Source organism: Ovis canadensis, chromosome 13, assembly GCF_042477335.2.
Source record: "Ovis canadensis isolate MfBH-ARS-UI-01 breed Bighorn chromosome 13, ARS-UI_OviCan_v2, whole genome shotgun sequence".
In the NCBI taxonomy this organism is placed as follows: Eukaryota; Metazoa; Chordata; class Mammalia; order Artiodactyla; family Bovidae; genus Ovis; species Ovis canadensis.
This window is the reverse complement of record NC_091257.1, coordinates 72,279,055-72,302,116: the sequence shown is the minus strand read 5'-3', so window position 1 is coordinate 72,302,116 and position 23,062 is coordinate 72,279,055. Positions and strand designations below refer to the sequence as shown.

Genomic DNA, 23,062 nt, shown 5'->3' with positions numbered 1-23,062 from the left:
TAATGGTACAGCAGAAACCAACACAATATTGTAAAGCAATTATCCTCCAATTGAAAAAGTAAATTAAAAAATATTAAAAAATTAATGCAAGTGATTCCAAATTGAGCAAATTAGCAATATTTTAAATAAAGATAATATCACAGAGATCCTTGTCAGGCCTTCTTCACTTGCGGTGGAAATACTCTACCTGGGCCCTGAGAACCTGCAGTGTTTTGTGGGGAGGTTCTTGGATGCTTCTTCCAACCCCACCTCCAGGAAAACAACCACGCTGGCTCTACTTCTTACCAGCCTGTATAGAACAAACACGGCTCTGATATGCGGGATGCCACACTTCCATTTCCCAGCAGCAGGCTCAGTAGATGCGCTGTTAGATCAATAGTCACAATTACTGAAGGCCTCAGCAGAGGGTGTATTTTTTTTTTTTCTCTCCCTCTCTGCATCTCTCTCTTCCTGTTTTTTAAACGTTGTTACTGTGACATTAAGTGATGTATAGAAAAGAATTGACTTCCTATTTCTGAGCCAGACCAAGTTTCATCTCTGCATGCGTCTCCTCCAGGTTGTTCAAAATGGTGCTTTTCTCACTTAAACCTGGTGTTGACTCCAAGGCCAAGCCACGGGAGGTCATCCTCTTTTACTTTATTTTCTAGTACACAAAGAGGATGCCTCTGCCCTCTGAGATGCTGCCTATAGAGTGGGCACCATTTCAGCAAAGAAGGTAGGAGGCAGGCCATGCCAGCGCCTCTCTGCTCTGAGTTCTTTTCTGGGGTCACAGATGTCTCCCCAGTTTCAGGCCAGGTCATTCGTGTTTGAGTCGGAGCACCACTGGCTGCAGGTACATCTCTCTTCATCAAGGTATGTAACATACTTCACGAGGTAAGCCTATAGATGATGCTAGTTTTTTAAAAAAACAAACTCTTTTTTTTCCTTACCTTGTACTCTTAATGATGTATTTATCTTCAAGCATACAGTTAAAAAGAAAATACTACATAAAACTGGGCTTGACCCAGTTCAGTAATTGTCCTGTGTGCTTACCATCACTGTTCTTTTTGTCAAAATATTTACTGCAAATCATAATGGCTGTCAGAAACTGAGTCCGCAATCCGTGTTCTACTGAACATAGAAAAACCTATAAGTAAATTTGTTGCTGTTGCTTGGTAAGCAGTTCTTTTTTTTTTTTTTTTAGTGATGGATCTAATTAAACTGAAGGTGTGAATTGGTTAGGAACATTAGTTCTATTAGCCCAAGAGTTAGAAAAAGAAAACATACAGTATAATCTAAGTATCAAGGTATTTGAGAGCCATACTATTTATAGCAGCTCTACTGAGCAACCACCCAAGGGGAGCATTTTTCAATGAGATTTACAAGGGACCCTGGACCTGGCACCATGTATTTATACATATATTTGGGTTCCCAGCGTCCAAAATAGCTAAGAGCTGGAGGGTCTGTCAGATAAGCCCTGGAGCCCAAGTCCTGAGAGGTGGCATGCCTCTGGGCTCCCGTCGCAAATCTTCCTGTAAGAATGAGAGCCGAGATGTTATCTGCCGGAATGCAAGGGGAGACAGGATGCAACTTAGAAGAACGATAACGTTGGGCGACTGGGAAAAGCAGAATCAACGTCAGGGCCAATTTAAAATAATGTGCCTTTTAACTAATTCTAGCACCCTAGCTAAGGGTAAGCTTTTAAGATCACAAGACTGATACCCATCAGAGCAAGTGTTTGGGTTCTGCACGAGGCTTGGGGACTGTGGGAAGATTCTGAGAAGCCAAGAGATGAAGGTTTGCTTCCTTGGTTTTACTTTGACCAGAAAGACAGAGGAGGGGGAACCCCCCAAAACTTAAATAATCACTGCTTAGTTGCCGAGGGGAAATGAGGCTGCCAGGAGGGCCAAGTGGGTACCAGCCAGAGGCCCTTCTCATGGTAGAAACCACAAGCATGTATGCAGAGAACCAAGACTGTAGAAGGGGGATGGGGAGGTCTGTGTCGGATTAACACAGAGAAAAACACCCAGCGCAGAGTGCCCACCACCATACACATTTACCAGTTGTCTGATCCTCTGAACAAGTGGGCATAAGCCCTGACCTTCAGAGAAGGAAAACATGGCAAGGAGAGTCGAGGTGACTTTTCCAAAGCCACAAGAGGTTGGGAATTCCCTGGCGGACCAGTGGCTGGGACTTGTCACTTTCACGGCAGTGGCCCGGGTTCAATCCCTGGTCGGGGAACTAAGATCCCACGAGCTGTGTGGCATGGCTGACGAGGCCTTGTATGTGCATGCGTGTGTGCTGTCGTGTCTGACCCTTTGTGATCCCATGGACTACATCTGCCAGGCTCCTCTGTCCATGGAATCCTCCAGGCAAGAATACTGTAGTGGGTTGCTGTGTCCTCCCCTAGGGGATCTTCCTGACCCAGAGATTGAACCTGAGTCTCCTGCACTGGCAGGTGAATTCTTTACTGCTCAGCCACTGGGGAAGCCAGTGATGCCCTACAGTGCTTTAAAAAATAGTTTACAAAATCATAGAGTTTGAAGGGAGCTGAGGAAAGAGTCAAAGACAGGTATGGTCTCCAAGGTCTGGGAGTTCTGTCCTTCTGGGTGTGGCTGAGCAAGGATGACCGAGTTTCTCTGAATGGTCAGTCAGGAACCTCTACAGAGTCTGTCAGGGCAGCCTTTCCTCTGCTTTGACTTGCAATGAAGTGAGAAATCTTTGAGGGTCTTTACTGATGTCATATTGTCATTATAATCATTTGCACTCATATAATGGTGGAGCCTTGCCGTTTACGGCAGTGATGTAAAAATGAATATAAGGGCACTTGAGGACAAGTGAATTGACCTAAAGAAAATGATGCAGAGGAAAATGATATGCATCAAGTCAGTGTTTCTCCAAGGGCAGCCTTATGGTGCCCAGGCCTAGGGATATGGTTTTAGGTCTCTAGATGCTGCAGTAAATAACATGGGCTCACGTGAGACGAAGGTCACTTCCTGTTTCAGTGCTCTTTCTTTTTGTTTATTTATATTTATTATTTTTATAAAGTAGGCTTTTGTTTTGAGATAATTGTAGGTTCCCATGCAGCTGTAGGGGTTCCCTGGCAGCTCAGACAGTAAGACTCTGCCTGCACTGCAAGAGACCTGTGTTTGATCCCTGGGTCAGGAAGATCCCCTGGAGAAGGGAATGGCAACCCACTCCAGTATTCTTGCCTGGAGAATTCCATGGACAGAGAAGCCATGCGGGCTACAGTCCATGGGGTTGCAACGAGTTAGACATAACTGAGCAACTAACACTTTCACTTTCTTTATTTCATGCTGTCGTAAGAAATAATCCAAAGAGATCCCATGAACCTTTTAGCTAGGTTCCCTCCATGGTAACATCTTTCAAATCACAGCCTGCATGTTGATTTAGTCAAGATACAGACTGTTTCATCACCGCAGGGATATCCAGTGGCCACACCCACTTCCTCCCCGCTCTCCTCTCAACTCCTGGTAACCTTTCACCTGTTTTCCAGCTCCATAATCTGTCATTTCAAGACTATTATACAAGTGAAAAAAAAAAAGAACTTCCATTAAGAGGTAGCCATTCTACTCCTGGGTATAGAAACAAAACCATTAATTTTAGAAGATCGATGCACCCCAACTTTCATAGCACCATTTTTTTTTTTTACAATTGCCAAGGTATGGCAGCAACCTCAGTGTCCACCAAGAGATGAATAAATAAAGAAAATGTGGTGTATACACAGAATGGAATATTAGCCGTAAAAGAAGGAAATGATGCCATTTGCAGTAACATGGATGGACCTAGAGATGATCATAGCTAAGTGAAGTCAGAGAAAGACAAATACTGTATAATATCATTTACATGTGAAATCTAACAAAATACAACAAACCAGTGAATATAACAACAAAAAGCAGACTCACAGATATAGGAACAAACTAGTGGTTTACCAGTGAGGAAAGGGATGGGGGATGCGGCAACACAGATCTAGGAGATTAAGATGTGCTAACTCTCAGCAATAAAATAAGCTACGAGGGTATACTTACAACAAGGATACTACAACCAATACTTTATAATAATGAAATGGAGTGTAACCTTTAGAAATTGTGAATCACTATATTATACACCTGTAATTTATATAAGACTATAAAGCAACTACATGTCCATTTTAAAATGGAAAAAAAAATAAAATAGAAAAAAAAAAAAGAAGAATGTCATGTAAATGAAATTACAGTGTCTGGCCTTGGGGTGTGGCTTTTTTCACCCAGCATAATTCTCTGGAGATTCATCAATACTGTTCCATGTAATAGTTCACTCCTTTTGATTGCTGAGTAATAATGACATGGCTGGACCACAGTTAATTTAAATGTTCATCTGTTGAAGGACATCAGGGCTGATTTCGATTATCGGCTATTACACATAAAGCTGCCATGACCATTTCTGCACAGTCTCCTGTGTGAATCTAAGTTTTCATTTCTTTGGAATAAAAGGCCAGGAATGTAATCCCTGGGTTAAATGGTAGTGGCAGATTAATTTTTTTTTTTAAGACGCTGCCAAAGTTTTGTCCAGAATGGCCTTATCACTTCATTTTCACATCAGCCATTCATGTCATCTTTCCACATTCTCGCCTGCACTAGGTGTTATCACTGTTTTTCATTTCCGCATCCTGATGGGTGTGCAGTGATATTTCACTGTGGTTTTCATTTGCATTTCTCTGATGGCTAGTGGTGCTGAACGTCTTTTCATGTGCTTGTTTCCATCTGTATACCTTTGGCGATGGGTCTTTCTTCATGTCTTTTGCTCACTTTGATTGGACGGTTGTTGAATTTTTTTTTTTACATTTAATTTTATTGTATATTGGCATATAGTTTGAATCTTTTTTAAACTTAAAATTTTTTTATGTTAGATTTTCATACTCTAGGTTTAATTCCCTGGTCTAATATATAGCTTACGAAAACTGTCTCCTGGTCGATAGCTGATGTTTTATATCCTCTTCAAAGCAGGGATTCTCATAAAGCAGGTATTTTTAATTTTGATGGAATTCAATTTATACATTTTCCCTCTATGGCTCATGCTCTTGGTGTCAAGTCTGAAAACTCTTTCCTATGCTCTGGATGCTAAAGAGTTTTCTCTTGTTTTTTTATTCTAGAGTTTATAGTTTTATAGTTTCCATTTAAACTTCACATTTCGAGTTAATGTTAATATAAGTAAGGTCTGAGGTGTAGTTGAGGTTATTTTTTAATCTCTGGATGTCAGTTACTCCAGCACTGTTTATTGCAAAGATTACCCTCCCCTCACCAAATTGCTTGAACTTTTGTTAAAAATCTGTTGGGCCTACTTGTGCAAGTCTATTTCTGTTTTTTCCTTTTTAAAATTCTGTTCAGTTGATCTATGTGTCCGTATCTCTACCAGTAAGGCACAGTCTTTTTTACCGTAGTGCTGTAATAAGTTTTAAAATTTATTGAAAATTTAAACTGATTCCTCCCATTTTATTATCCTTTTTCCCAAACTGAGTTGCCCTAGTTCCTTTACCTTTCTCAATAAATTTTCAAATAATCTTCTTTATGCCCACAAAAAAAGCTTATGCGGATTTTGATAGGAATTGAATTAAGTCTCTCTAAAACTCTGGGGAAAACTGATATCTTTACACCTCTACTATGGCTAGTCTTCCAAACCATGAACACAATCTATCTCTTTATTTCTTTAGATTTTCTTTGAGTTTTTCATCAGTGTTTTGTAGTGTTCAGCATATAGGTCCTGGTTATGCTTTGTTAATTTTACATCTAAGTATTTCAGTTTTTTGAGTGCTTGTAAATGACATTGCATTTGAAATTTGGGTTTCTGATTGTTCATTGCTAGTATACAGAAGTGGGATTGATTCTTGTGTGACTTTGCTGAACTTGTTCTAAAAAGCTTTTTTCCTTTTCTCTCTCTCTCTTTTTTTCTGATTTCTTGGGATTTTCTACATAGATGATTATGTCATCTGCAAATATAGAAAGTTTCGTTTCCTCCTTTCTTGCCTCTGTGTCTTTTATTGTCTTTCTTGCTGTGTTGCACTGGCCAGAATTTCTACATCTCTGTTACATAAAAGTGCTGAGTGATCTCTGTATAATCCTGTTTCTGATGTTTAGGAGGAAGTATTCAGTTTTCCATCATTAAGGATAACATTTTTAGATGCACTTCATCAAGCTGAGAAGCTTTCCCTCTATTTCTATTTTCTGAGAAAGTTTATCATGAATAGGTGTTGACTCTTGTCAAAAGCTTTTTCTCCAGCAATTGATATACATGTGATTTCCCCCCTTCTTTCCTCTGTAAATATGATAGATTAAACAGATGCAGGCCCAGGGCCCTGGGTCATGGGCTGTGTAATTCTTTCTATATTGCAGAATCTAGCTGCTGATATTTTATGAAGGATTTTACATCTATATTCATGAAGGGATAGTGCTCTGTAGGTTTTGTTTTGTTTTGCTTTTGGACTGTCTTTGCTGATTTTGGTGTCAGGGTAATACCTAGCTTCATGAAATTAATGGGGAAATGCCCCCTCCTCTTTTGTTTCCTGGAAGAAGTTGTATAGAATTTGTATTAATTTTTCTTTAAATTCTAGGTAGAATTCTTCAGTAATACTATCAGGATCTTAAGACTTCTCCTTGGGGTGTTTTAAAATTACAAATTTGGGGGGCTTCTCTGGTGGTCCAGTGGTTAAGACTTTGTCTTCTAATGCAGGGGGTGTGGGTTTGATCCCTGGTTGGGGAGCTAACATCCCACATGCCTTGCATCCAAAAATCCAAAACAAAGAATAGAAGAAATACTGTAATAAATTCAATGAAGATTTTAAAAAGATAACAAAATTACAAATTTGGTCTGCATAATAAATACAATGCTAATCAAATTATCTGTTTTATATCTGGTGAATTTTTGCTGACTTGTGCTTTTCGAGGAATTGATCCATCTCATTTACGTTATCACATGTATGTGGATGGAGTTATTCATGGTAACCCTTGTGCTGTCCATTTGATACTTGCAGAGTCTGTCATGATATTCTGTTTCATTCCTGATGTTGGTAATTTGTGTCTTCTGTCTTTCTTCCTTTCTAAATCTTTGTAGAGATTCTAAAGATAAATTTTATTAAAAATTTATTTTATTGAAGTATACTTGATTTACAATGTTGTGTTAATTTCTGCTGTATAGAAAAGTGATTCAGTTATATATATAGGTATATACATTTATTTTCAAGTTATTGTCCATTATGGTTTATTACAGGATATTGAATATGGTACTTTGTGCTATATAGTAGGATCTGGTTTTTATCCATTCTATACATAATAGTTTTCATAAAGATCAATTTATTGATATTATTAAAGAACAAGCTTTATTTTTCATTGACTTGATTAGTTTTCTGTTGTAGTTTAATCATTTTGTTTCCTTTTCTTTATTATTTCCTTCATTCTGCTTATTTTGGGTTTCCTTTACTTGGTTATTGGTACAGGAGCTTGGTTATTGATTTGAGATTCTATCTTTTCTTGAATAAGCATTTAATACTATAAATGGCCTCTCAGCACAGCCTTAGCTGTGTCCCATAAGTTCTGAGATGTTATATTTCCAGTTTCATTCATTCGCTGTGTTTTGGACTTCCCTTGACACCTCCTTTTTGGCTTGTGGGTTATTTAGTAGTTTGCACTTTAGTTTCCAAGTGTTTGGAAATTCTCCTGTTGTTGTTCAGTTGCAAAGTTGTGTCCGACTCTTTGCAACCCCATGCACTGCAGCACATTAGGCTTCTGGGTCCTTCACTATCAGAGTTTGCTCAAATTCATGTCCACTGAGTTGGTCATGCTATCTATCTAATCCTCTGGCACCCTCTTCTACTTTTACTTTGAACCTTTCCCAACATCAGGGTCTTTTCCAATGAGTTGGAACTTCGCATCAGGTGGCCAAAATATGGGAGCTTCAGCTTCAGCATCAGTTCTTCCAATGAATATTCAGGGTTGATTTCCTTTAGGATTGACTGGTTTGACCTTCTTGCAGTCCAAGGGACTCTCAAGAGTCTTCTCCAGCACTACAATTAGAAGGCATCCATTTTTCGGTGCTCAGGTTTCTTTATGGTCTGACTCTCACATCTGTACATGACTACTGGAAAAACCATAGCTTTGACTATAGAGCAATAGTACAGGGTTCTTTCTGAAGGGCACTTAGGCTTCCCTTCAATCAGAGGCCTCTGGCTCTGTGAACTGACTAAGTTCTGAAGAGTGGATGAAGGGCCAAGTCAGGTTACTAGTGACCACACAACCATGCATAGAGTTTCTTGTTATCCAGATCAAGCCATATCCTAGGGACTGACCTCCTATTTTACCCCCAGTGGCACCCTGGTCAATCAGCTACCATGGAAGATGTCTAGGATCCAAGGAACTCTGACTCCTGGCCCCTCCCCATGGCCCTGTGCTGGATGCGCCCACTTTCTCATGGACAGTTAAGTGCTCCCACTTGGCCTCTGCTCTCCTGGGATCCCCAGTGAAATTGGGGAGCCCATCTCAAGGCTGACACCCCCTAGACATACGTGACCTCAAAAGAGAGCAACCACAGAGGTTTTCAGGGATATGAGTGCAATGCCCTAGAGAGGAGAGGGCCTTTGGGTCTTCTAGAAAATTGTGGTTGGGGAGTGGGTGGGTAGGTCTGAACGTGGCACACAGTACATCCAGGCCAGCCTTCCTAGTTACCTGAGCTGCTGAATCCCTGCCTCCATATCAGACCAGAGGAGTTCTGGCATCTCAGTCTCATGAAATCTAGGTCACCATTGGGTCCAAGTTTCTGTTAACCAACCAAGGAAGCTACAAAACCACATCCAGCCACTCAAAGAATACATTAAGTTGAGAACTTCTGATAAGCACCTCATCAATGAAAGTGGCCCAATCACTGATGGTCTTTCTATCCCTTCTGTTATAACACTCTTAGGATCTACTCCCAAACATGGATTCCCAGGTTTCTGCTGATATGTGTTATCAAGGATCTACAGCTATTTTGGTATATAAGCTATTTCCTCCTGGGTAAAGCTCAGGGGCATTATGGACTCAATGGACATGAGTCTGAGTAAACTCTGGGAGATAGTGAAGGACAGGGAAATCCAGTGTGCTGCAGTCCATGGGGTCACAGAGAGTCGGACAAGACTTACAACAACAATAATATACAATAAAAACAATAAAATAACAACAAACAACAATAACATAGCCTGTACCTGTTCCCTGAATCATGCCAACATGCATCTCTAGTTACTGACAAGAGGGTGGGGGGCTGTGGTGGGCTCTGAGAAGAGAGGGCATCCCCGTTCGAGGCATCTATTAATGCCCCAAGGGAGCATACCATGGGGTTTTCAAGCTGAGGAAGATTGGTCTTCTTGGACTTTGGAGGAAAAGCTACTGCTACCGGTCAGAGAGGTTCAGAGTGACTTGGAGTCGCTGCTGTCAGTTTCTCCAGGTCCAATCAGATGGCCTTATTCCAAGTTTCAGGATCTCATTCTTACCTGATTACTGACCTAATTTTCACCCTAGACCCTTAGTGAGACTGTGAATCCAGCTGCCATTTAAATGTACAACTTGCACCATTAAATTTTGTGTTTGATCTTCTGTCATGTCAGCCCTGAAATAAATTCTTTCAGGGCTGTTGTGGAAGCTGTCTGATTCTCAGATCATGACTTGAGGTGGGAGTTAATAGACCCGGGTTTATAGTTTTCTAAGTGCTCAATGGCAGTCAGAAAAATTCATCTCATACCACATTCCTGATTGTCATCGTCACTGATGTGTGGCTGGTATTCCCAAGGCATGTGCCCCCATTGGCACTTTATCATGAGCAACCACAGGTAATAACTTGATTAACTGTGATGGCACTGCTTGTCATGGGTTGCAAGCATCCCGTTTCTCATAGGCAAGGATCTAACCTCACACTTAAGTTCAAGGGCATGATCCCATCTTTAGGGATCTGTCTCTTGGGGCCCCTTCCAGTACTGATTCTGTAGTACGTATATCTAATCAGGAGATAGACATCACATAGTTGGTTACATGGGGGAAGTTTAGGATAAGGATGATTAAAATAAAAGAGTAACTATAAGATGTAAGAGGGCTTCCCAGGTGGTGCTAGTGGTGAAGAACCTGCCTTGTCAGTGCAGGAGACAAGAGAGATGCGGGTTTGATCCCTGGGTCAGGAAGATCCCCTGGAGGAGGGCATGGCAACCCACACCAGTATTCTTTCCTGGTGATTCCCATGGACAGAAGAGCCTGGAGGGCTACAGTCCATAGGGTTGCAAAGAGTCAGACACAGCTGAAGTGACTTAGCACGCACGTATGCACAAGACTTAAGAACATTGTTTATAGTCCCTAGGATTGCGAGAGATTGTCCACAAAAGGGCAGATTTTGGATGGAGTTCAGATTTCAGTGAAGAAGTTGTGACTTAGTCACCCAACAGCAGAGATGTTGGCTAGTTTAGCCCGACTGGAGCTGGTCTGGAATTGCTGAGCACACAATAGGTAACCTTCTGGAGTGTGAGTCAGAAGCAGGCAATGACAAGAGATGTGAGTGTGCACTGGGAGTATAGACACTAGTGGGGACAGAGGCAGTCAGAGCTCATGGGCTGTGTGGAGGGAAGTCGGGCTTGCAGAGGGACTGGCCAGTCTGTATGGAGCCCCAGCCATAGACAGTTGTGCTTTGCCTGGATGGGTACCCAGTTTCACTGTCAGGAAGGCTGCAGCCACATCCTTTCCAGCCCAAGGTTCTGTGTATGGTTGCAGAGAGATGGCATCTGTGGCCTGTGGTTCAGGCAGGCTCTGTCGGATATCCTCGTATTGATTATGTGGTTGCTGTTAGTATTGCATTATAGATTCATAACTCATCATAGTCTATTGGTGTCACTGCTTTACCAGCTGAAGTGAAATGTAGAAACTACCTCCTCTACCTTCTCCCACTTATATTTAACTGTCTTAAATATTTCTTCTAAATGCATTAGTGTTTTCTGTTTCAAACATCATTTGGAAAATTCAAAAGGAAATATTGAATTTATCTCTATTTTCTCTCTCTCCAGTGTTCTTTCTTCTTCTTGAAGTTCCAAGTGTCCTTCTTTTAGTAGTAGTAATGTTATTTTTACAAGAATGGATCACACCATTAATTTATAATGACTTTTTATTTTATGCTATTTTATTTGAAAAATTTTTTGCCACACCACATGCCTTGTGGGATCTTTGTTCCCTGACCAGGTATTGAACTTGGCAGTGAGAGTGTGGAGTCCTTACCACTGTATCACCAGAGAACTCCCCCTTCCTTTATTATTTCCTTTCTATGTAGAGAACTTCCTTTAGCCATTCATGCTGATGATAAATTCTCTGTGTTTTATTTGAGAATGCCTTCATTTCCCCTTCCTTCTCGAAGGGTCTTTTTGCTGGATATAGAATTTGTGGTTGACAGTTCTTTTCTTTAGGCCCTTGAAAAATGTTGTGCTACTTCCTTCTGACCTCAAGTTTCAGACAGGAAGCCTGCTGGCATTAGGATTTGTTTTTCCCCATAGGAAAGTTGTCATTTCTCTTTTTCGGCTTTGAGGAAATTTTTCTTTGTCTTAAGAGTTCAGAAGTTTGACTGTGATGTGTTTTGGTGAGGATTTCTTTGGTTTATTCTGTTTGAGATTCACTAGTGTCCTGATTCCATGGGTTTATATGTCTTTTGTCAAACTGAAGTTTTCAGCTGTATTTCGATGAATATTGTTTTTATCCCAGTCCTCTGTCTCGGCTCCTTCCAGAACTCAGATGATATGAATGTTATAGCTTTTGTTAATCTCATAGGTCCCTGAGGCTCTGCTCATTTTTTATTTTTCCAGCCTATTTTCTCTCTATTGCTCAGACTGGGAAACCTCTATTGTTCTATCTTCAAGTTCATGGCTTCTTTTTTCCCCCTCCCTTCTGTTGTGCTGTTGAGCGCACCCACTGAATTTTAAGATTTGGGGTTATAGTATTTTTCAGTTCTAAAATGTCTATTTGGTTGTTCTTTTACTTTTGATTTCCTTCCTGAGACTGTTTTTATTTGTTTCAATCCTATTTGTAAGTATTCATGGAGACATTTTTTTCATGATGGGCCCTCTAAAATCTTTGTCAGATAATCCCAACACCTGTTGCATCTTGGTATTGGCATTTATGGGAATTATCTTTCTTTACTCAGTTTGACATCTTCCTGATATGGAAAGTGATTTGATCAAAACTTAGTCACTTGGGTACTACATTATGAGAGTCTGGATGGATTAAACCTTCTGTTTTTACTGGCTTCCTTTGATGCTGCTCAGCAGGGGGAGAAAATGGAGAGAAGTGCAGATTGCCCACCTGATTTCTACTGACCCCCAAGGGTGAGCTCCTCATTACTGCTTCATGGGGTGGTCATCCTGGCTCCCCACTCAGTTGTCATGGGTGTCTCCCTGGAAAATAGGATGCCGTGTTATGGCTCCTCACAGGCTTCCGCTGACCCCATGGGTATGAATGGCCTTATTGATATTGAGGGTGAGCATGCTGGTTCTCTTTTGAGTAATTGTATAGTTCTCCTTCGTTTTCCCCTCCAGTTATTATAAGCATTTATTTGTTGGTTGTTTTTGTTTTAACTGATAGCAGACACGGCATGATGATCTATGCCTCATACTTCTCGGCCAGTGACAATAAATGTCTTTTCACATGTGTCTTTAAAAACTTAATTGCTTTTATTTTTAATTTTAAAAATTAATAGACAAATTTAAAAGAGTGGTTTAAGTTTATAAATGGGCTTCCCTGGTGGCTCAGTGGTAAAGAATCCACCTGAAATGAAGGAGCTGTAAGAGACACAGGTTCGATCCCTGGGTTGGGAAGGAAATGGCAACCCATCCAGTGGGTTCTTGCCTGAAAAATTCCGCAGACAGGGGAGCCTGGTGGGCTGCAGTCCATGGGATCACAGAGAGTCGAACATGCACGCATAATGACATGTACCCAGTACTACAGTACTATGCCGGACAGTTTTATTGCCCTTCAAATCTTCTGTGCCCCATGTATTCATCCCTTTCTCCCCCTCATCCCCTGGAAACCACATATCTTCTTACTGTTTTCATAACTTTGCTTTTTCCAGAATGTTATATAGTTGGATCATACAGTCCAACTATATAGCCTTTTCAGATCGGCTTCTTTTGATTAAAAATATTCATTTGTGTGTCTTCATTTCTTTTTATGATTTGATAGCTCCAGTCTTTTGTCATTAAAATTAAATTTTAATTAAAATAATTTCTTTTTAATGTTGAATAATATTCCACTGTCTGGATGCACCATGATTGACTTATTCACCCACCTACTGAAGGGCATCCTGGTTGCTTCTAAGTTTTAGAATATTATGGATTATTTAGAATATTTAGAAAGTTATAAATAGAATCATTTGTTGCTTTAAACCTGTTTGCAGGCTTTTGAATGAAAATAAACTTTTGGCTAACTGGGTAGATATAGTGAAACAAATGAAAGTGTCAGTCACTCGGTTGCATTCAACTCTGTTACCCGTGGACTGTAGTCCGACAGACTACTCTGTCCATGGGATTTCCCAGACAAGAACACTGGAGTGGGTGGCCATTCCCTTCTTCAGGGGATCCTTTCAACCCAGGGATCCAACCTGGGTCTCCCGCATTGCAGGCAGATTCTTTACCATCATAGCCACCAGGGAAGCCCGGTGATATATTATCACCTTTCTTTTTACTTTTCAAAAGTTGTAAAATATGCATAACATAAAACTGATTATCTCAACCATATTAAAGTGCAGTTCTGTGCTTCTGAGTACATTCACAGTCTTATGCACATAGTTCCCTGTTATAGTAATGCTAGCCCAGGTGCCCAGGGATTGGGGGAAGCAAGTGGTTCCCCCACACAGCACAGCAGGTGACAGGCAGCCAGGATGGACTGACGTTTGGAAAACTTGCAACTAGAATGACAGTCTTGGTACCCACGTTCTTTCTGGAAGTTCCATCTGCTGAAAATTCCATCTTCATAGTCTTGTCTCTCAGGCCCGGAAGGTGAGTTTTTAAAACCTATTTGCAGCATGCCCACTTTGTCTTTTTGCCCAGGGCCCCTGGTGGGTTGCTCTGAAGAAAGGGTCCTTTGGAAATAGTCACTTTCCTCAGGTTCCTCCCACCTTTCTGTTCATCTCCCCGTGGGGCCACACACAAGCTTAGAGGAACATAGCTTTGGTGAGTGGGAAGCCCACACGTGACAGATGGAGGAAGCGAGGAGTCCGAGAAGCTCTCCGCAGGGTGGACCCTCAGGAGGGCGAGGGGGCGGGGGCAGCGCTTGGCAGTGGGTCTAGCTGAGCAGGTGGTCCTCCTAAAGCCTTCCTGGGGCACATGCTTGATGGCGATAGGATGGCTTCCCACCCCCTTGGTTCAGAGTGAGAATCATCAGCGCAGTCCTTTGCAGTTTTCCTGGGAAAAGTGCCATGTCCCTGCTCCCCAACCTCCGGAAGGTGCTGGTGGGCTTGCTACCTCCCTGGCAGTGATCAGCTGCTACTAAAAGGCGTCAATTTTGCTGTGATCACGCAACAGGCTGCGGAGAGCAAAATAATCATTGTGGCAGGTGTGTCAGAGATGTAGCGCTCTTTTTCTGGAATTTCTATTTTGAAGCCTCACTCCTCCCACCTCAAGGCAGTCAGTTCTGGACTTCTTTTCTCTCTCCCCTGATGATGGGCTTATTTCAGGAGACAGGTGGTGCTCACTCAGCCCCCACCTCCCCTCACAAGCCAGCCCCCCTCACTGAGTCACCCCTTCTCCTGCATTGCCCTGGGTTTGACCCACTTTCCGGGTCACTCTCAGACCCCTCTTGGGTACTCTGGGAGTTGTTCTGGGCTGTAGCCCTCTGGGCTCTAGGGTTCTGGGCATAGAACCCTGGGGGCTTCTTCCATCCCTCCCACTGGACTTGTGGCTGCAGCTATTGCTATTTTGGGTCTCATCACCTCCCTCTGGCTTTTCTCCTTCCCACTTCCTCCCAACCGAAGGATGGTCCTCATCAGAGTCCCCTTAGGGTTTAGGCTTTGGAATTTACAAGTCTGTCCTCTGTTTTTGCCGTAATAACTCCATTGGAAGCCTTGGCCATTCATCCTTCTCTACATTTACCATTTAGGAACAAATTGCAGGCAGTCTTGCTGGGGATGAGATTTTCTGGGGCCACAGAGCCCACTGGGTGTGTCTCCTTGGTCAGCTGGACATGCCAGCCATTGTGCCTTCAGCCCCCAGTGGGGTAACATGTTTATATGATCTATTGTTCCCCAACCTGGTTAGGTGAGGGCACGTAGGGCCCTCAGTGAGGACTTGCTTGATGATACACTCTATTTTTTAAAAATATTTTTTATTGTGGTAAAAGTCACATAATATAAAACATACTATTTTACTATTTTAACATATTTCACTGTATAGTTCAGTGGCACTAAGTATATTCACATTGTCATGCAACTGTCACCATCATCCGACTCCTGAATTTTTCACCTTCCCAAACTGAAACTCTGTCCCCATTAAAGACTAACTACCCCTCCCCTCTTGCCTCCTCTCCACCTCCCCAGCCTGAGGCATCTATCAGTTTACAGTCTAACTCTATGAATTTGACTCTTCTAAGTACCCTGTACAAGTGGAATCAGACAGTATGTGTCTGCATCTAATGTATATTGGAATGTATTTTTAAGGTTAACTTAATCTGTGGATAGTACACTCCTTAAAGCTTCCTTCACCCTGCTTTCCCACTCCCCTGTCAGTGTTATCTGAAATCACCTCCTAAACTGAATCCTTATCATGCATGGCCTTCTTTCTTGGGAACTGCACCTGAGACAGCCTCCCTTCCCGGAGGCTCTGAAGGGAGTTGGCTGCGCTGACTGATGGGGAAGAGACAAGGGGTAGGAGGGAAGGTGGGGAGGGGAAGATTCGCTCATTAACAGTTCAAAATATTATGGCGTATCACTGGAAACTCAGATGAACCAAGCACTTCCTCCCTGCCTGATGCCACCCTCGATGTTTCCATACACGTCATTCATCCGATCCTCCCAGCAGCTGCGCTCGAGTGACCTGGGAGCCAGGTGAGCAGAGATAGGAAGGCGGGTCTGATGGTTCTCCTGGGAAGCACCTGGAAATTTCTCAGCTAGTAGAAAGGACATGGCACCTTCAAGGAAGCCTCACCTTCCCTTCATAGCAGTGCTTAGAAATTCTAGTAGCTCCTACCCCTCCCTAGGGATTTCTGTCTTTAAGTCTTTCCTTAAAAAATTACAAGGTCTCAAATCTGTGAGATCTACAACATAGACAGGTTTATGAGGAACAGAGAATGGGAGTGACAGTCGTGGGACAAAAAAGAGAAAAAGGATTAATTGTAGCATTTTCCAATTTCTGTGGTATAAATACTTCCACTGAAGCCAATCCCAAGCTATGAATGTGACATGTAGCTATGAAGTTGTGTCCAATTCTTATGATCCCATAGACTGTAGGGATCATACAGGCTCCTCTCTCCATAGGATTTCCCAGGCAAGAATACTGGAGTGGCTTGCCACTTCCTTCTCCAGAGTATCTTTCCCCTGTGTTGTTGCCACCTTTTGGCTCTTTTGAATTGTGGCTATCAAATTTTATGTCTATGTTTTTATTTCAATACCTATTTTTAATTCTTTTGGGTATATACGAAGACGTGGAATTTCTGGGTCAGGTAGTACATCTATGTTTAACTTTTTGAAGAGCTGCCAAGCTGTTTTCCACAGAGTCCCTTGGACTGCAAGGAGATCCAACCAGTCCATTCTGAAGGAGATCAACCCTGGGATTTCTTTGGAAGGAATGATGCTAAAGCTGAAACTCCAGTACTTTGGCCACCTCATGCGAAGAGTTGACTCATTGGAAAAGACTCTGATGCTGGGAGGGATTGGGGGCAGCAGGAGAAGGGGATGACAGAGGATGAGATGGCTGGATGGCATCAGTGACTCGATGGATGTGAGTATGAGTGAACTCCGGGAGTTGGTGATGGACAGGGAAGCCTGGCATGTTGCGATTCATGGGGTTGCAAAGAGTCGGACACAACTGAGCGACTGAATGGAACTGCACTGAACTGCATCATTTTACATTCTCACTAGGGTTAAAATTTTCTCCACATCCTCAGCAACATGTTATTTTCATTATTATTATAACAGTGTGCTAGTTGACATGAAGTCATATCTCATTGTGACTCTGATTCACATTTTCTAATGACCAGTGATATTGAACATCTTTACATGTGTTTTTGGCCATTTGTATATCTTCTGGGAAATAGATGGGGAAACAGTGGAAATAGTGTCAGACTTTATTTTTTGGGGCTCCAAAATCACTGCAGATGGTGATTGCAGCCATGAAATTAAAAGACACTTACTCCTTGGAAGGAAAGTTATGACCAACCTAGATAGCATATTGAAAAGCAGAGACATTATTTTGCCAACAAAGGTCCATCTAGTCAAGACTATTGTTTTTCCAGTGGTCATGTATGGATGTGAGAGTTGGACTGTGAAGAAAGCTGAGCGCCGAAGAATTGATGCTTTTGAGCTGTGGTGTTGGAGAAGACTCTTGAGAGTCCATTGGACTGCAAGGAGATCCAACCAGTCCATCCTGAAGGAGATCAGTCCTGGGTGTTCATTGGAAGGACTGATGCTGAAGCTGAAACTCCAATACTTTGGCCACCTCATGTGAAGAGTTGACTCGTTGGAAAAGACTCTGATGCTGGGAGGGATTGGGAGCAGGAGGAGAAGGGGACAACAGAGGATAAGATGGCTGGATGGCATCACTGACTCGATGGACATGAGTTTGGGTAAACTCTGGGAGTTGGTGATGGACAGGGTGGCCTGGTGTGCTGCGATTCATGGGGTCACAAAGAGTTGGACACGACTAAGCAACTGAACTGAACTGATATCTTCTTTGGAGAAATGTCTGTTCAAACCCTTTGCTCACTCTTTGTCTGAGTTGTTTGTCTTTTTGTTATTGAATTATAAGAGTTCTTTACATATTCTGGATTTATCCTGCATATGATTTGCAAATATTTTCTCCCATTCTGTGAGTTGTCTTTCCACTTTCTTGATAATGTCCTTTGATGTACAAAAGCTTTTAATTTTGAAAGAGTTCAATTTATCCTTTTATTTTAATTGCTTGTACATTTTGTGTCATAACTAAGAGCCCATTGTCAAATCCAAGGTCATGAAGATTTACTCTAAAAGTCAAGAAGATGTTTTCTTCTAACAGTTTCATAGTTTTAGTTTTTACATTTAGGCTTTAGATCCATTTCAAGTCAATTTTTATATGTAGCGTGAGGTAAGGATTCAGTTTCATTCTTTCGCATGTGAATATCCAGTTGTAGTAACTTTGCTTTTAACATGCTTTATTGAATTGCAGATTTACATAATTTAACTTTTAATTGTGGGCACATTTGGGCTTCCCTGGTGGCTCAGATGGTAAAGAATCTGCCTGCAAGCAGGAGACTTGGGTTTGATCCCTGGGTCGGGAAGATTCCCTGGAGAAGGAAATGGCTACCCACTCCAGTATTCTTGCTGGGAGAATTCTATGGGCAGAGGAGCCTGGCGGGCTACAATCCATGGGATAGCAAAGAGTCAGTCATGACTAAGCATGCGCACACACAAATAATGCATAATTGTCTAGTGTAAGCAAGACCAATGCAAGAATTGAGACATATATACATGCTAAAGAATTACGAATTGTTTATCTGAAATTCAAATTTAGCTGGGAGTTTTATATTTTCATTTGTTCAGTCTAGTAAGCATCCCTTCAGATCGGTTTTCTTCCCTGTTGTCCTCATCCAACAGCAGAGACTCAGCACTCCAGAGTGGAAGATGCTGATTCTCTGCCCACTCTATAGATCTGAAAACCAAGGCCCAAATGAAGAAAGGGACTTGCCCCAGTGCATGGGGTCACTGTGGACTCTGAGGCCCTTGATGAGCTGCACGACTTTCTTTTGTCTCGAAGTCAGCACATTTTCTGAGTGTCTCCTCTGCACAGGGCACTGTGCTGGGTAGGGGGATGCCAGTGACAAGCCCACCGCATACCTGTGTGCAGGGCAAGAATCAAGAGTTCTCTTTGGAAAACTAAATAAAAGACAGGATTCAGACAGACCTGGGTCTGAACCCTGCCCTGTCATGTTTCAGCTTCACGACAAGTCACTTCCACTTGCTGAGCTTCAGTTTCCCCCTTTTTTTACAAGAGCGTAAGGGCATTTTTTTTTGAGGGAGGATTGTTGTGGCTTCAGTAGAGGTGATGAAATGCCCAGTGCGGGCAGGCAAGTGTGTACTGTACAATGAGAGAAGAGAGATACCCACAGTAAAGTCCGGTTGTTGCTCACAGGTTTCCCAGCACCCCGGCCACCCAGATGATGTGGGATGGATGTGCCAGAACTCGCCTGTCCTACCTCGCCTGCCAGGGACCAGCCGGCACCTGCTTCTGCCCCCCCAGGGGCCCCGGGTGGGCAAGCATCGCCTCACTTGACCCTGGGCCCCGTCATCCTGCCTCGGGAGCAGGGCTTGGCCCCCACCGTGTTCCTGAAGGCCCTGCCCATCCCGCTGTACCACACAGTGCCTCCCGGAGGGCTCCAGCCGCGTGCTCCGCTCGTGACAGGCAGTCTGGACGGGGGCAGCCTGCCCTTCGTTCTCAGCCCCCTGCTGCAGCCTGAAGGGCCCGGTCCCACCCGAGCAGGGAAGCCGGTGGCCCCGGGGCTCACGGTGAACATCGTGGGCGCTCTGCCCATCCTGTCACCGGGCCTGGGGCCCGCTCTGGGCAGCCCAGGCAAGGTGCGCAACGCTGGCAGGTACCTGTGCCCACACTGCGGCCGGGACTGCCTGAAGCCCAGCGTTCTGGAGAAGCACATTCGGTCCCACACCGGGGAGCGGCCCTTCCCCTGCGCCACCTGTGGCATTGCCTTTAAGACCCAGAGCAACTTATACAAGCACAGACGGACCCAGACACACCTCAACAACTCCAGACTCTCCTCGGAGTCCGACGGTGGGGGGAGCAGCCTCCTAGAGGAAAGCGAAAAGGCCGCTGAGCCCACGGGGGCCGACCGGGCGCGATCACAAAGACCCCTTTCTCCTGGCACCCACGCCGCTGGGCACTGCGCGGTGCCCACCGCGCATGTGTCTCTGGTTGCCAAGAACCTGGATCGGAAGTTGGACGCTGTTCCCTGCCGGGGGTCCACGTTTGATATCAAGGAGGCCCCTGTAGACTCTGCTCCCGGGCTCCCGCTGGCCAGCCCGCAGTCGAGGTGGAAGCTGCCAGAGCCTCGGTCCCCGACGGCCAGTAGGCCGAGCTCAGCGCTGCAGCAACAGCAGGTGGAGAAGCCTGGAGACGCCAAGCCCTCGGAGGGCCGGCTGCGGAAGTGCGAGAGCACCGACTCGGGCTACCTGTCCCGTTCGGACAGCGCTGAGCAGCCGCCGGTCGCCGGCAGCCCCCTGCACAGCCTGTCGGAGCATAGCAACGAGTCCGAGGGCGAGGGCGGCCCCGGGCCCGGGCGCGCGGAGCGGGTGGCGGGTCTGGAGCTGGAGAAGAGGCGGCTGGAGGAACGCATTGCCAGGCTCATCTCGCACAACCAGGCTGTGGTGGACGACCCCCAGCTGGCCCACGTGCGGCCCCGCAAGACGGTACTGTCCAAGCAGGGCAGCATTGACCTGCCCATGCCTTATACCTACAAGGACTCCTTCCACTTCGATCTGCGGCCGCCGGGACCCGGGAGGCTGCCGGCCGCCTTGCGTGCCGCGCGCTCCACCTGCACGCCCCCAGACAGGGCGCGACCCCTCTTCTTCCACTCGGTCCCCACGCAGCTCTCCACTGGCACCGATTGCGTGCCAGTCACCAGGAGCAACTCACTGCCCTTCGTCGAGGGCACCGGGACGTGGCCGGAGCCGCTGGAACCTCAGGACCCCTGGCCCCGGAGGCAGAAACCTCTGAGCCCCAAGCCCACCGCCGCCCGCCCAGCCGATGCCCCAGGCGGGCACCCTCGGGCCCTGGTCAGACAGGCAGCGGTCGAGGACCTGCCGTGCCCCCTGACTGCAGATGCCCTGGCCCCCGTGGAGGACCCAGAGGGAAAGAGACCAGCTGCTGAGGAGGTGTCTGCCAGCAAGGGCCAGGCAGCTGCTAAGAAACGCGGCCAGAGGAAGCTGAAGATGTTCTCACAGGAGAAGTGGCAAGTGTATGGGAAGGACACGTTCAAGAGCATCTACCAGAGAGCAAAAGCCAGCCACCGTGGAGGCAGAAAGGCTACCGAGGCGACAGTGGGCGGTGGGGCGGCACTGGAGCGTCCTCTCCAGCAAGAGGCCACGGGTGGTGGGGACACTGTTATGGGGGCCAAGCCAGGGCCGTGGGCAAGTCCGCCAGTCCTGGCAGGCCTCTTAGTGACTGAGCCCCACAAGCAGGGGGAGACAGTGGCCGGAACAGGAGGCCCTGACCAGCTGGGCTCCGACGGGGCCTCCTCACCCCCCGCCCTCAGCCGTGGAGAAGCCCTCTGTTTAGGCAGCAGGAGCCCTCTGCTTCCCCCACATGAGGGCCCACAGCTGGAGTGTCAGCAGCTCCCAGCACCTGGTCCCCGCAAAGGGGGTGATCTAGAGGCTCCCAGGCCAGACTCCAGGCTGGAAGGTGGCACCTGTGGTGGTGAGGGCACCACGGAAACCTGTCAGCAGGCCCATGTGGTCCTGAGAGGGCCTGGCGGGAGCTCAGGAGAGCCTAAGCCCCTGGACGACAAGCTCCCCTCAGAGAGGAAGAAGCTGAAGGTAGAGGAGCTAAGCTGCCAGGAGCTCCTGGGAGCAGGAGGAGAGACTCCTGGTGGCCCCATGCAGACTGCCTCACCACCACCTCAGAACCAGGACACTAACCCCGGGGAAAAGCCAGGGGGGCTGCCTGGAAGTGGCAACTTCACAGAGAGGGTCATGTCTGGAGCCCTGAGGTGGGAGGATTCTCAAGACACGGAGCCTCCACCATGTCCCCCTGGGTGTCCCTCCCAGATGGCCTCCCACCCTCCAGCTCCTCACACCCTCACTGGCCCGGTGGACATGGCCTTTCCTCCCCAGTACCTCCTCAGGTTTCCCCAGCGAGACACCTGCCCCCTGTCGCCTGTCCCCCAGAAGCTAGACCAAGGCCAGGACTCTATCTGCAAGAGAGGGGGGCCTGAGGTACAGACATCTTTTGCTGAGTCAGGGCAGGGGGCCCTCCTGCCTCCCTGTCCTGTCTCAGGCCAGGCCCTAGCTGGAGAAGACAGCTGCTGGGAATACCCCAGCTGGTCCAGGTCATGGGACCAGAGAAAGGGGGTACAGAGAGAGGAGAGGGGCGGCTTGAATGCTGGTATACCAACAGCCAGCGCCCTCAAAGGGTCAGCCTCCTTCTTGCCTGCCCCAATGTGCGAACCCTGGAGGAGTGGGACCCATGAAACCCTAGAAACCTCCAGGAGCAGCACTGTGGCGAGGGCTGGGCCCTCTGGGGGTGTCCTCAATTCCTGGGAGCCCACTGGGGAGCTGCGGGCACCTTCTGAGAGTGCCACTCAAGCCCCTCCTTCGGGGTCTCCAGCAGAGCTTAGCCCCTGCTGCTCCCACCAGGCTGGCTCCTGTCTCTCGGCCAGCACGGCTCCCCACTGGCCTGAGTTGGCCTTGTGCACCAATGCAGAGCCTGCCCGGAGCCGTGGGGTCCAGGGCTCTTTTCCATCGCTGAGAGCCGAGCCCCGGCTCACGTGGTGTTGCCTGAGCCGCAGCCTCCCCCTGCCGATGGAACAGAAGGAGAAGGATGCTTCTGTGTACCTGGGCTTACATTTGCCTGGAGGTGGCCTCCAGGGTGAGGGTCCGGACGCCTGGCTGGTGAGCAAAACAGTGTCTGGAGCATGGACCAGGATATGCCCTGGAGATGGAGGGCAGATGCAGATATCGAAGGTAATACCAGTTTTGCCCCAGGGCCCTGGGAGCCGAGGGAGGATGTTTGGCAGGCAGGACTTGTGATGATGGAGAGAAAGTGTGAGGCTGTCTGGTATAGCCTCCGCTGTCCTGTAGAATGTCTTCTCAGCCCACTTCCAAGGGAGTGAATAGAGGCCCCAAGAGT

The 23,062-nt window shown here is 45.9% G+C and overlaps 1 protein-coding gene across 2 annotated transcripts in view; it reads left to right on the top strand.

The window, feature by feature from the left end:
* Positions 1 to 521: 521 nt before the first annotated feature.
* The window catches only part of ZNF831 (zinc finger protein 831), a 90,564-nt gene continuing 68,023 nt past the window's right edge, over positions 522 to 23,062 (top strand). Inside the window, exons 1-2 of one of the 2 annotated variants that reach the window (XM_069546805.1) lie at positions 522 to 852; positions 19,337 to 22,896. In XM_069546805.1, coding sequence (XP_069402906.1) covers positions 19,372 to 22,896 — 3,525 coding nt within the window. In that variant the 5' untranslated portion in view covers positions 522 to 852; positions 19,337 to 19,371. The remainder of the gene's footprint in view (positions 853 to 19,336; positions 22,897 to 23,062) is intronic. The other variant, XM_069546804.1, reaches the window with a different exon arrangement.